The sequence below is a fragment of the Scardinius erythrophthalmus genome, assembly GCF_964197995.2.
Source record: "Scardinius erythrophthalmus genome assembly, chromosome: 10".
NCBI lineage: Eukaryota > Metazoa > Chordata > Actinopteri > Cypriniformes > Leuciscidae > Scardinius > Scardinius erythrophthalmus.
In genome coordinates this window covers 22222658-22234699 of record NC_138230.1, presented here as the reverse complement: position 1 = coordinate 22234699, position 12042 = coordinate 22222658, and the positions used below count along the sequence as shown (strand labels likewise).

At 39.1% G+C, this 12042-nt stretch overlaps 1 protein-coding gene across 11 annotated transcripts in view; it reads left to right on the top strand.

The window, feature by feature from the left end:
* The window catches only part of LOC308697242 (oxysterol-binding protein-related protein 7-like), a 99415-nt gene that overhangs the window by 44421 nt on the left and 42952 nt on the right, over positions 1-12042 (top strand). For 8 of the 11 annotated variants that reach the window (XR_014030917.1, XR_014030920.1, XR_014030921.1 and 5 more), the window contains exons 15-18: positions 1313-1450; positions 1538-1601; positions 7883-7961; positions 8322-8466. Coding sequence is in view for 5 of the 11 variants with exons in the window: in XM_081376404.1 (XP_081232530.1) it covers positions 1313-1450; positions 1538-1601; positions 7883-7961; positions 8322-8466 (426 nt within the window). In the remaining 6 variants the exon portion in view is untranslated. Of the gene's footprint in view, positions 1-1312; positions 1451-1537; positions 1602-7882; positions 7962-8321; positions 8467-10454; positions 10526-12042 lie in introns of all 11 variants that reach the window. The other 3 variants (XR_014030916.1, XR_014030918.1, XR_014030919.1) reach the window with 1 other exon arrangement.

Here is a 12042-nt window from a genome sequence, read left to right as displayed (position 1 = left end):
CCAGTTTAAAAAGACAAAATGGTAACAGTCTGAAATGTACGATCTAAACCACCTTAATTCTATACATAAGCCATCTGCAATATTAGAACGGTCAAAGCTGTGCATGAACACTCGAAAGCAAGTTGACTCTGCAACCATAGTTATACACATGTATTGTTGTGTAGACCCAAACATTAGACATTAGCTACAAACAACACATTCTCACTTTTAAAAGGTTTATCCCATTTCTTCTGGAATTCATATCTTGGTGGTTTTTACAACCAGAGGCTGTGCAATGTTGTGGCATCTTGGAGAATTTTACTGTGAGTGACGAAAGCATCTGAAATGTTGACCATTCCAAGATGGCAGACACGTTGATGTGTCAGGAGCGGTAGAATGGAATCTACATGTACACATTTATTTTTTAGATTTATAAAACAGTTTTGGCCACAGAACCTGTGGAAGGTTGTGCATACGTGCCCAAGCTTTATTCCCCACCTTCCCCGTTTCCTTGATGAAATGACCACATACTGTACACTGTGGAGCTTACAACACCTAGATTATGCATAACCTCATCTGCATATGATTTACATATGCAGATGTATGAGATAATACTGCTGTCCTTCAAGAATAAGAATAGGAATAATTAGAACCTTCAAGGATAAGTTGTTGCATTTTAATTGTGTAGCTTTAACTTTTGGATTATGAATTAATCTAATGTATTGCTTAACTTGAAAGTGGCATATTTAATCTAAATGGGTGAACCAAATGACAGTTTAAAATAAATCTGTTTCATTTCTTCACTCACACTAGTAAAAGAGTTACTACATAGTCTGATTGGGCCACATCAAGGCCTGCTCTGTATTTTCTAGTGCTCAAGGGTGATCAACGGGCATAGTTCAAATGACTCTGTACGCAATTGGATAGTCCTTCAACCAATCAGACCAACGATCTGGCTGACGTACATTGCAGAGTGACGCGAAAACGCCAGGCATATTATTTACACCCACTCAAGCAATTTGTTTGCTAAACTAAAGAAGCCATTGAGTATCGTCGAGACGTTAAAAGGAATTGGATTGACGGTCGTGCGAGAGCCAAAAGCGCGCCAGGTGGATAAGCCAGTTTGTAATTAGTCCCCGCAGATTTGTAACGGAAGCAGGATAGAAAAATGTACAGGTTTCCAGCCTGAGCTGCAGGGCGAAATCAAATCACCGGCAGATCAGGCTGGGTTTACCCAGTCTAGGTTTTGGCTATTGGGAGACTCATTTAAGAAGCATTCATAACTTGCAAATATGTATTTTGTTTTACTGTATTTTGTTTTTCCCTCTTTCAGGTTTATGTGGCTGCTTTCTCCATTTCGGGCTATGCCTGGGCCAGCTGGCGTAATCGGTACAAACCCTTTAATCCTGTTCTAGGGGAAACGTATGAGAATGTGCGTGAGGACCGTGGTTTTCGTTATGTTGCAGAGCAGGTATGAGATCTTTATACGGAATGTCTTGTTAATTCAGGACTCATTAGTAGTAATTGCATGTTTGCAACTTTTTTTTTTTTTTTTTAGGTCAGTCATCACCCACCTCTGTCTGCCATCCATGCAGAGTCTGATAACTTCAGCTTTTGGCAGGGTAACATTTCATATTATTTATTCTTCATGTAGAGTGTTTCGTGTAGCATTTAAATACAAAATAGAGATCAAAGTAAACAGTTGTAATAAAATCCTTTTGATTCTAACCTTGGGCAGATTATCAGTTTTTTCTATGGTTATCTGTGTTTTGGGTCTTTCAAACATCAGACACACTTGCCTTTGCTAAGGCTGATCAGACCTCAGCTTCCATGCTAGCAGCAATTGTCCAGGAATCTGCCCTCTTGACAGCCACCTCAAGGCTCTCTCTAGCATCCATGCTGTTCCTGATTTCCTGATTATCTTCTTTCTTTTTCCTGTAATGTCAAGTGCAGAGTAGATTCTGCAGAGGAACTGCCCCACTGTATAGAAAGCTCCAAAAAAGGTTTAATGCACAGTCGATTGGTTGATTGATTGAAAAATAATCGTCCTCTCACACGTCTTTCATTTCCAGCAGATGTGTAAATATTTGTATGAACAAAGATTCAACAACTGAGACTAAAATTTCAAAAGTCAATATCAAAAAAGCAGTCAGTATCTGATGTGGCCACCAGCTGCATTAAGGATCCCAATTTATATGAGGTCTCTTTAACCACTATGTACTTTTAAATGATTCATTTGAGACAATGCACTGATTGTGTACACATTGTACTAAAATCTCTGCACATAATTACATATGTTATTAATTTCTGTAATTACACTGTTGACCCTTCCTTTACACCTTAACCTTAAAGTCATCATGCCTCCCTGCATCAGGACAATGGCATGTTCACACAGGTGATCAGGGACCCTGGACCCTCCTAGTGTTTTTTAGAGTCAGAAGGAAAGGGTTCTTTAGTGTCCAAGTCATTTTAACTTTGATGTTAATTATCTACCACCTGTATACGGTCTTAAAGACAGTTTCACAAGTCCTGTTGCAATAATAGTTTATGGTTAATTGAACAAGCATGAAAAACGTTGTTAAACCCTTGCCAATCTAATTATTTCGATTTTACAAAATTATCTTTAAAATACAGTATCCTGAACAAATCCTTCCCACACACAATGACAGCTCCCCAAGAGGTAAAGAAACCCCAAGAGGAAGTGAGAGAAGGTAATTACATCAACTCAGTGGTGTCATTCCTCTCTTTCTCTGCCAAACAAGACAGATGAAGGGCAAATCAGTCAGGACGACTACTTTCCCTCGAGTAGGAAGATTCCCATCCTCATCAGTATTTTCTGGAGGAGAGTCACTTATGCTGTTGGATAAAATAAAAGAAACCACAGACTGTTGTTCTGGACTAGAAGGGTCATACATTGTCACAACACCAACAAAAACAGGAGATGCATAAGATTTTAACAAATTAATGTAACAAACCTGAACTTTCCTCTGACGGTCAGGGGTATTCAGCAGATAATTATCTAAAAGGCTTTTAGCTATATTGTAAGGTCCTGTAAACTTAGCTTGAAGCAAGTTAGGAGGAAGAGATAACAAAGCTAATGCCAAATCACCCACCAACCTGTCAAACAATTGTTGCACAACTTTTCAGGAGGTTTAAATGTACACCACTCATCAGCTAAAATAGCAGTAGGCCCCCATACTGTGACTCCCAAACACCCATTTCATTTGGACTGAAACCGATCTAACCGACAACACATGCAGTAAAACAACTCGGAGAATTCTTTGTTTCATTTCTCAACATCAGATTGTTTGGGTACAGATACTACTATCGACTGAGCTACAATACCACTTTCCCCAAATATTCACCCCAGCTAAATAAATGCAATTCCAGGTACTGGAAGTGCAGAACAAACACCAACTACAACATTGCCAGATACTATCACTAAGGAAAGATGAATTAGGTGCAAAGGCACTTTAACAAAGCCCATCTCAAAGCCTTGTACCAATGCATGGGTTCCAGTAGCAGTTTCAGAGGTCAAAGGCAAAATTCCTTACAAAAGAAAGGACTGCACAGCTCCAGTATCTCTAAGAATATGCGCTGGCACAGTTTTCTGAGGACCAGGCACGGACACTTTGCATTTAGTGATAAAGGGCGTATCATCAACAGTACAATTTACACACCGTTCAACAGATTTACCGCAAGAACTAGACAAGGGGCGTTTTTTAAGAGTGTCATCTATGAATGGTTTAGTAACTAAAGCAAAAGGTTTTGAAAGTATTTCTTTCTTCTTAACCCTTTAGAACCTGAAGCTATAATAGGTGTCTGAAAAATCACGAACGAAAGAATCTAACACTTCAAAGTTGAAAAAACTATAATACATACACTGAACAAAATTATAAACACAACACTTTTGTTTTTGCCCCCATTTTTCATGAGCTGAACTCAAAGATCTAAGACTTTTTCTATGTACACAAAAGGTCTATTTCTCTCAAATATTGTTCACAAATCTGTCTAAATCTGTGTTAGTGAGCACTTCTCCTTTGCCAAGATAATCCATCCACCTCACAGGTGTGGCATATCAAGATGCTGATTAGACAGCATGATTATTGCACAGGTGTGCCTTAAGCTGGCCACAATAAAAGGCCTCTCTAAAATGTGTGGTTTTACTGTATTGGGGGGGTCCGGGGGGGTCCGAAAACCAGTCAGTATCTGGTGTGACCTGCATTTGCCTCACGCAGTGCAACACATCTCCTTTGCTTAGAGTTGATCAGGTTGTTGATTGTGGCCTGTGGAATATTGGTCCACTCCTCTTCAATGGTTGTGCGAAGTTGCTGGATATTGGCAGGACCTGGAACACGCTGTCATATACGCCGATCCAGAGTATTCCAAACATGCTCAATGGGTGACAAGTCCGGTGAGTATGCTGGCAATGCAAGAACTGGGATGTTTTCAGCTTCCAAGAATTGTGTACAGATCCTTGCAACATGGGACCGTGCATTATCATGCTGCAACGTGAGGTGATAGTCGTGGATGAATGGCACAACAATGGGCCTCAGGATCTCGTCACGGTATCTCTGTGCATTCAAAATGCCATCAATTAAATGCACCTGTGTTCATTGTCCATAACATGCGCCTGGCCATACCATAAATCCACCGCCACCATGGGCCACTCGATCCACAACGTTGACATCAGCAAACCACTCACCCACACAACGCCATACAAGCTGTCTGCCATCTGCCCTGTACAGTGAAAACCGGGATTCATCTGTGAAGAGAACACCTCTCCAAAGTGCCAGAAGCCATCGAATTTGAGCATTTGCCCACTCAAGTCGGTTACGACAGCGAACTGCAGTCAGTTCGAGACCCCGATGAGGACGATGAGTATGCAGATGAGCTTTCCTGAGACGGTTTCTGACAGTTTGTGCAGAAATTCTTTGGTTATGCAAACCGATTGCTGCAGCTGTCCTGGTGGCTGGTCTCAGACGATCTTGGAGGTGAAGATGCTGGATGTGGAGGTCCTGGGCTGGTGTGGTTACACGTGGTCTGCGGTTGTGAGGCCGGTTAGATGTACTGCCAAATTCTCTGCAACTCCTTTGGAGACGGCTTATGGTAGAGAAATTAACATTCAATTCACGGGCAACAGCTCTGGTGGACATTCCTGTTGTCAGCATGCCAATTGCACGCTTCCTCAAAACTTGTGACATCTGTGGCATTGTACTCTGTGATAAAACTGCACATTTTAGAGTGGCCTTTTATTGTGGCCAGCCTAAGGCACACCTGTGCAATAATCATGCTGTCTAATCAGCATCTTGATATGCCACACCTGTGAGGTGGATGGATTATCTCGGCAAAGGAGAAGTGCTCACTAATACAGATTTAGACACATTTGTGAACTATTTTTGAGAAATAGGCCTTTTGTGTACATAGAAAAAGTCTTAGATCTTTGAGTTCAGCTCATGAAAAATGGGGGCAAAAACAAGTGTTGCGTTTATAATTTTGTTCAATGTATGTATTGGGTTACAGTGTGTATATATAAGTGTATATATTGGGTATACTGGGTTGCACAGTTTTCACTTTGGAGACTTTTTTTCATACACATATATACATATGCATGCATACATATGCACGCACACATACACATGCACACACCACATGCTAAGATGCGTAAAAAAGAAATGCTCAGATGCCTCCCAAGTTTCATCAAAAATCATCCCAATTGCCTCTTCTGCTGTCTTCTTCATTCACCATGTTTGTTTGTTTCTTTTATTATTGTATGCAATCCAAAACACTCTAACTGTGTTAGAGTATCTCTGTTCAAAACCTTCCTTCCCGCTCTGCAAGAAAGCTGCTGTCATTTGCTGACGGAAAGCATGACATTACCGTAATAAGCCGTATATTGCCGAAAAGCACATGTTGTCTACTTTCAGGGGCAATTGTTTTGAATTGTTTTAATTGTGCTAACGGTTGAAGAGTTGCGTAACATGAATACAGCTTGGTTGGATGTGTCGGCGACGACACAGCCGGTTTAAAAGGGTTAAGAACAAAACAGATATTTTATGGCCAGGCTTTTTACAATAAATCATGTATCTTGAGAGTGCAGGATTACTAGAATTCTCAACGGCGGCCTTAACATTTTGCTATTTTCCAGTTCCCGCTGGATTTCATCCTCTGAATTTAAGCTTAATAAAGTCTGAACCTCGTTTGTTGACTCGTTTGTTGATTCAAAAACTCCATTGTTGATTCGAATAGCATACAACTCTTATTGCACGCACCGCAACAGACTTTAACAAATGGTGGTTGAAATAAAATGCTGCATGGAGTCAACCAATCAAAATGCTGCGTGAACTCAACCAATTAGCATGTTCAGCGCCCAAGTCCCAGCCCTGAAAGTTCCTGAACTTTGAAAAAATACTACCTCACCAGCAGGGACTTTCTGAGGGGGAAATTTTTACCTGGAACTTCAGTTTAGACCCTGGTTCTTTCGGTCGAAACTTAGAGTACCACCCCAAAGTTCTTAATTCCTGGGGAAAGATTCTGCGGTAGAAACGTGGCTATATATTATTTTTCCCTTGCAAATTCAGCATAAGTGCATTGCATTTATCAGTTTTACTATATTTTCTACATTTTTTTTGGTGATTATGCCTCTGGAACAAATTATTAAGCAAGTAACTTAATTCTAAAACGACATTTCTTATTTTAAGTTGCGTGCGGCGGTCGTTTAAAGCAAGTCTTTTAAAAAAATTGTGCGAACAAATGATACTTCGGTGACTGTTGCTGTTAGCAGGTTTGGTGTCTCGTGTTGCAAATCCAGTGATGCTGACTATTCTCTCTGACCAGTCAGTGATCTGCAGTGTTTACACGTCACATTTTAGTTTAGTTATGGTTCGCTTGGAACCCCAACCATGGTGATAATATTTAAGTGAGCCGTACCGTTTAAAAGACGTAACAAATGTGTCCTTCAATCCCTTCAGAGTAGTAAGATCAAAAACTAAAAGTGTTCAGCAATTTGTAGTAATTGTTCTTGTACACATATCAAGTAAAAATTCTGAGGGACAAGCAAAGAAATCTTCGAGCACAGAGGACGTTTTGGTGTTATATATACCTACAGTATACTACAACAATGCAAATGTGCATGTGAGGTCCTATTTACTAGAAATACAATTCCCATAAGTCACTGCTTTGAAATGGAACTACATCGTCTACTACATAACCTAATTCACAACTTCAAAGACTTACCATAAGTCAAACACATTGTAGGTACGAAAGTGTGAGGAAAAAAATGCATTATAAACCCAAGCGCAATATTTTCCAAAATAGGTTCACCACTATAATTTGGGAAACTGCAACTACTTTCTAAAAAAAATTTTTGTTTTGTTTTTGAAGGTTATCCCTGATGTAGATTAAAATCTCTGTCTGGTGTACACTTTAGGTGTAAAAGACTAATAGTCACTGAGTTTAGCATTTAATGCTGCCCTGAGCCCAGTACGTTTTTGAAGACTAGGTAAAAAAAAGTAGGTTGCAATAAATAAAAATTGCTAACTACTTTTTACCCAGTCATTAGACATTAAATGCTAAACTCAGTGATAATCACTATTTACGTTCACACTGCAGGCAAAAGTGGCCCAAATCCAATTTTCTTTCTTAAGAATTACGAAAAAAGAGTGTGCCCTGACACATTGTCTAACTCCAATAGAGTTCAGAATGTCTATAAATGCCAATCCCAATGCATATTTTTCTTTATTTATGTGGATGTTAAAATCATTAACAATTAAGTCTTTTTGAGACAAGAAGAGTGCAAAAGAGTGAATTCTTTCAAATAAAGATTACTTAATGAAATTGCACACCTCAAATAGAATTCTCATTTATTCATTTATTCATTTATTCTTTCATTTTACATTTTCAGACCAGAGATGGAAGTATAAGTTCTGGGGGAAGTCAGTGGAAATAGTTTCAACCGGAATGGTTAATGTCACTCTACCAAAGTGAGTATAGTTCAACTGAGCTCTCTGATAGTAACATCTGCTTCTAGACATGTTTGCAGAAATTAATGAACAATAGGACATGAGATTACTGAAAATGTGTAGCTGAGATTATGTAGCCATTTTATTTTGCTTTCATATTTTTGGAGAGATGTTAAAAGTACCTTTTTGAACTTTAATTCAATATTCAATATTCTACATATATTAGTTTTATTTAGCATCCAATTTTCTGATTGCAATACACTGTAGATTCAGAAGGGTACATTCATTATGTACTAGATTCCAAACATGAATGGGCAAAATAATCAAGCCAGTTTGTATCTGATGTTTTTTTCTTATCTGATCATGATCTTTCCTCTTCAGCTACGGTGATCATTATGAGTGGAATAAAGTGGTAACTTGCATCCACAACGTATTCAGTCCGGACAGATGGCTCGAGCACTACGGTGATGTTGTCATTCGCAACCTCAACAGTGACGAGTGCACCTGCAAGATCACATTTGTCAAAGTGAGTGTAGGAGCCAAATTTATATTTGATGCAAGGAATTTAGTTCACTGGTGGATTGATTATTTATTATAATTATGATATATTGCAATGGATTATGTAAAATATTTAATATTGTTTATTTGTTTTAGGTTTCATTTCTATTGTTGTTGGTAGAAGCAATAAGGTGGTTGTTAGACATGCCCCTTATTTTTCATGTGATCAGATACCTCCTACCTTTGTCATTTAGTAGAGCTGCACAATTATGGATAAATTTGAGAATCACAATTTTTTTTGTTGTTGTTTCACATAGAGATCACATTTCTCCCACTATTCTTAACAGACTAAACTTAACAGAACTAAACAAAATAACATGCAATTTGTAACGCTTCTGATGAAATATTCATTGCTGCATGTTTATTTAAAATGTTTTTTTTTTTTTTTTTTTTTAAATAAGTACTTCACTTGTTTCATTAATTTCTGGATTAATAATTTTTTTAAACCTCTTGAACGAATGATTCAATGCCAAATACATTTTTAACAGTGACTTGACGTCGCCTAGTGGTTTAACAATGTAATCGATACAATCTTTGTTTAAAGCACCAAGTTACTTTCAAAAGGTAATTTGCCATAGTTCATAGACATCAGTATTTATATCTTAACTTATCTCAGTATTTATGTGATTATTTGAATATTTTTAACACAGATATAACAATACTGGTTGAAAAGACTGTTTGTGAAGCTATTTCATACCTAAACATTACAACTGTTCTCTCTGGCTCAGCGGCAGCGCGGACACAGATTTGAAAGTCCTGGTATGATTTTGTCAAAGATTTAATAGACACAGGGAATAAGATTGTGTGGGTGTTTGAATCAAGATTGCGATCTTTTAACGATTGATCGTGCAGCTCTATATTTTAGCAAACATGGCAAGGTAGAGGTGTGCAGCCAAACGGTTTTGGCCCCATATTCTGTGGAATGGGATTTTGTTTGGTGTTCTGTTGGACTATTGTACAATGGACATGAATGCTGGTAAGTAGCTTGATACAAAACAAAATACAAATGAAGGATATTCAGAGTGTTGGATGTTTAATGAAATGGAAACAAGTAAACCAAAGGTAGCCTACACCTCAAATTAGAAGTGTAAAGGAGATGATGTACTTATAACTTGAGTTTGTTGTTTTTGTATCTGTTCACTTAAAGGAACACGCCAACTTTTTGGGACTTTAGCTTATTCACCGTATCCCCCAGAGTTAAATAGGTCCATACATACCCTTTTCATCTCTGTGCGTGCCGTAACTGTCTGACGCACTCACCGCCAGCCTAGCTTAGCACAAAGACTGGAGGTAAAAGGCTCTAGCTAGCATACTGCTCCCAATAATTGACAAAATAACGCCAATATTTTCCTAGTGACATGTTGTGATTTGCATAGTCACAGCGTGTACAAATAACAAGGTCACATGAGACACAGCCATCTTCTAACCGTATACATACTTAACTGGGAACTATATTCTCAGAAGGTGAAGCACTGCTACTTCTGCGGAGTGATTTGCTCGCAGCACCTGAGAAGCCCTGTGGTGAGGAGCAGAGAGTTTGCTCAGAGTTGGAGTCACATTGGTTTTGTTGACGGAAGTAACAATGGTGCTTTTCAGGTGTTGCGCTAATCACTCCGCCCAAGCAGTGCTTTGCCTTCTGAGAATATAGTTCCCAGTTTCGAAGATGGCTGTGTCTCATGTGATGGTTATTGGTTATCTCATGTTATTGGGAGCAGTAGGCTAGATGGAGCTGTTTACCTCCAGTATTTGTGCTAAGCTAGGCTAGCGGTGGGTGCGTCAGACAGAGTTACGGCACACACGGAGATGAAAAGGGTATGTATGGAATTATCTAACTCTGGGGGATATGGTGAATAAGTCAGCGTGTTCCTTTTAAAGGGATAGTTCACCCAAAAATGAAAATTCAGCCTTTTTGTACTCACCCTGGTGATGTTCTAATGCTATATGATCTGTTTTCAGACTACAAAAGGATCTTTCACTCCTATGTAATGGGAATGAATAGTGACCAGCTTCAAGCTATAACAAAAAAGGTGCAAACATCACAGAATGATTAAACAACTCATGCCATATTTTCCAAATGTTCTGAGGGCATACGATATGTTTTGGTAAAAAAAAAAAAAAAAAAAAAATATATATATATATATATATATATATATATATATATATATATATATATATATATATATATATATATATATATATATATATATATATATATATATATATATATATATACATACACACACAGTGAGGAAAATAAGTATTTGAACACCCTGCTATTGTGCAAGTTCTCCCACTTAGAGATCATGGAGGGGTCTGAAATTGTCATCGTAGGTGCATGTCCACTGTGAGAGACATAATCTAGATAATCCAGAAATCACAATGTATGATTTTTTAACTATTTATTTGTATGATACAGCTGCAAATAAGTATTTGAACACCTGAGAAAATCAATGTTAATATTTGGTACAGTAGCCTTTGTTTGCAATTACAGAGGTCAAACGTTTCCTGTAGTTTTTCACCAGGTTTGCACACACTGCAGGAGGGATTTTGGCACACTCCTCCACACAGATCTTCTCTAGATCAGTCAGGTTTCTGGGCTGTCACTGAGAAACACGGAGTTTGAGCTCCCTCCAAAGATTTTCTATTGGGATTAGGTCTGGAGACTGGCTAGGCCACGCCAGAACCTTGATATGCTTCTTACAGAGCCACTCCTTGGTTATCCTGGCTGTGTGCTTCGGGTCATTGTCATGTTGGAAGACCCAGCCTCGACCCATCTTCAGTGCTCTAACTGAGGGAAGGAGGTTGTTCCCCAAAATCTCGCAATACATGGCCCCGGTCATCCTCTCCTTAATACAGTGCAGTCGTCCTGTCCCATGTGCAGAAAAACACCCCCAAAGCATGATGCTACCACCCCCATGCTTCACAGTAGGGATGGTGTTCTTAGGATGGTACTCATCATTCTTTTTTCTCCAAACACGTTTAGTGGAATTATGACCAAAAAGTTCTATTTTGGTCTCATCTGACCACATGACTTTCTCCCATGACTCCTCTGGATCATCCAAATGGTCATTGGCAAACTTAAGACGGGCCTTGACGTGCTGGTTTAAGCAGGGGAACCTTCCGTGCCATGCATGATTTCAAACCATAACGTCTTAGTGTTTTACCAACAGTAACCTTGGAAGCGGTGGTCCCAGCTCTTTTCAGGTCATTGACCAGCTCCTCCCGTGTAGTTCTGGGCTGATTTCTCACCTTTCTTAGGATCATTGAGACCCCACGAGGTGAGATCTTGCATGGAGCCCCAGTCCGAGGGAGATTGACAGTCATGTTTAGCTTCCATTTTCTAATGATTGCTCCAACAGTGGACCTTTTTTCACCAAGCTGCTTGGCAATTTCCCCGTAGCCCTTTCCAGCCTTGTGGAGGAGTACAATTTTGTCTCTAGTGTCTTTGGACAGCTCTTTGGTCTTGGCCATGTTAGTAGTTGGATTCTTACTGATTGTATGGGGTGGACAGGTGTCTTTATGCATCTAATTTATGATAATAAAT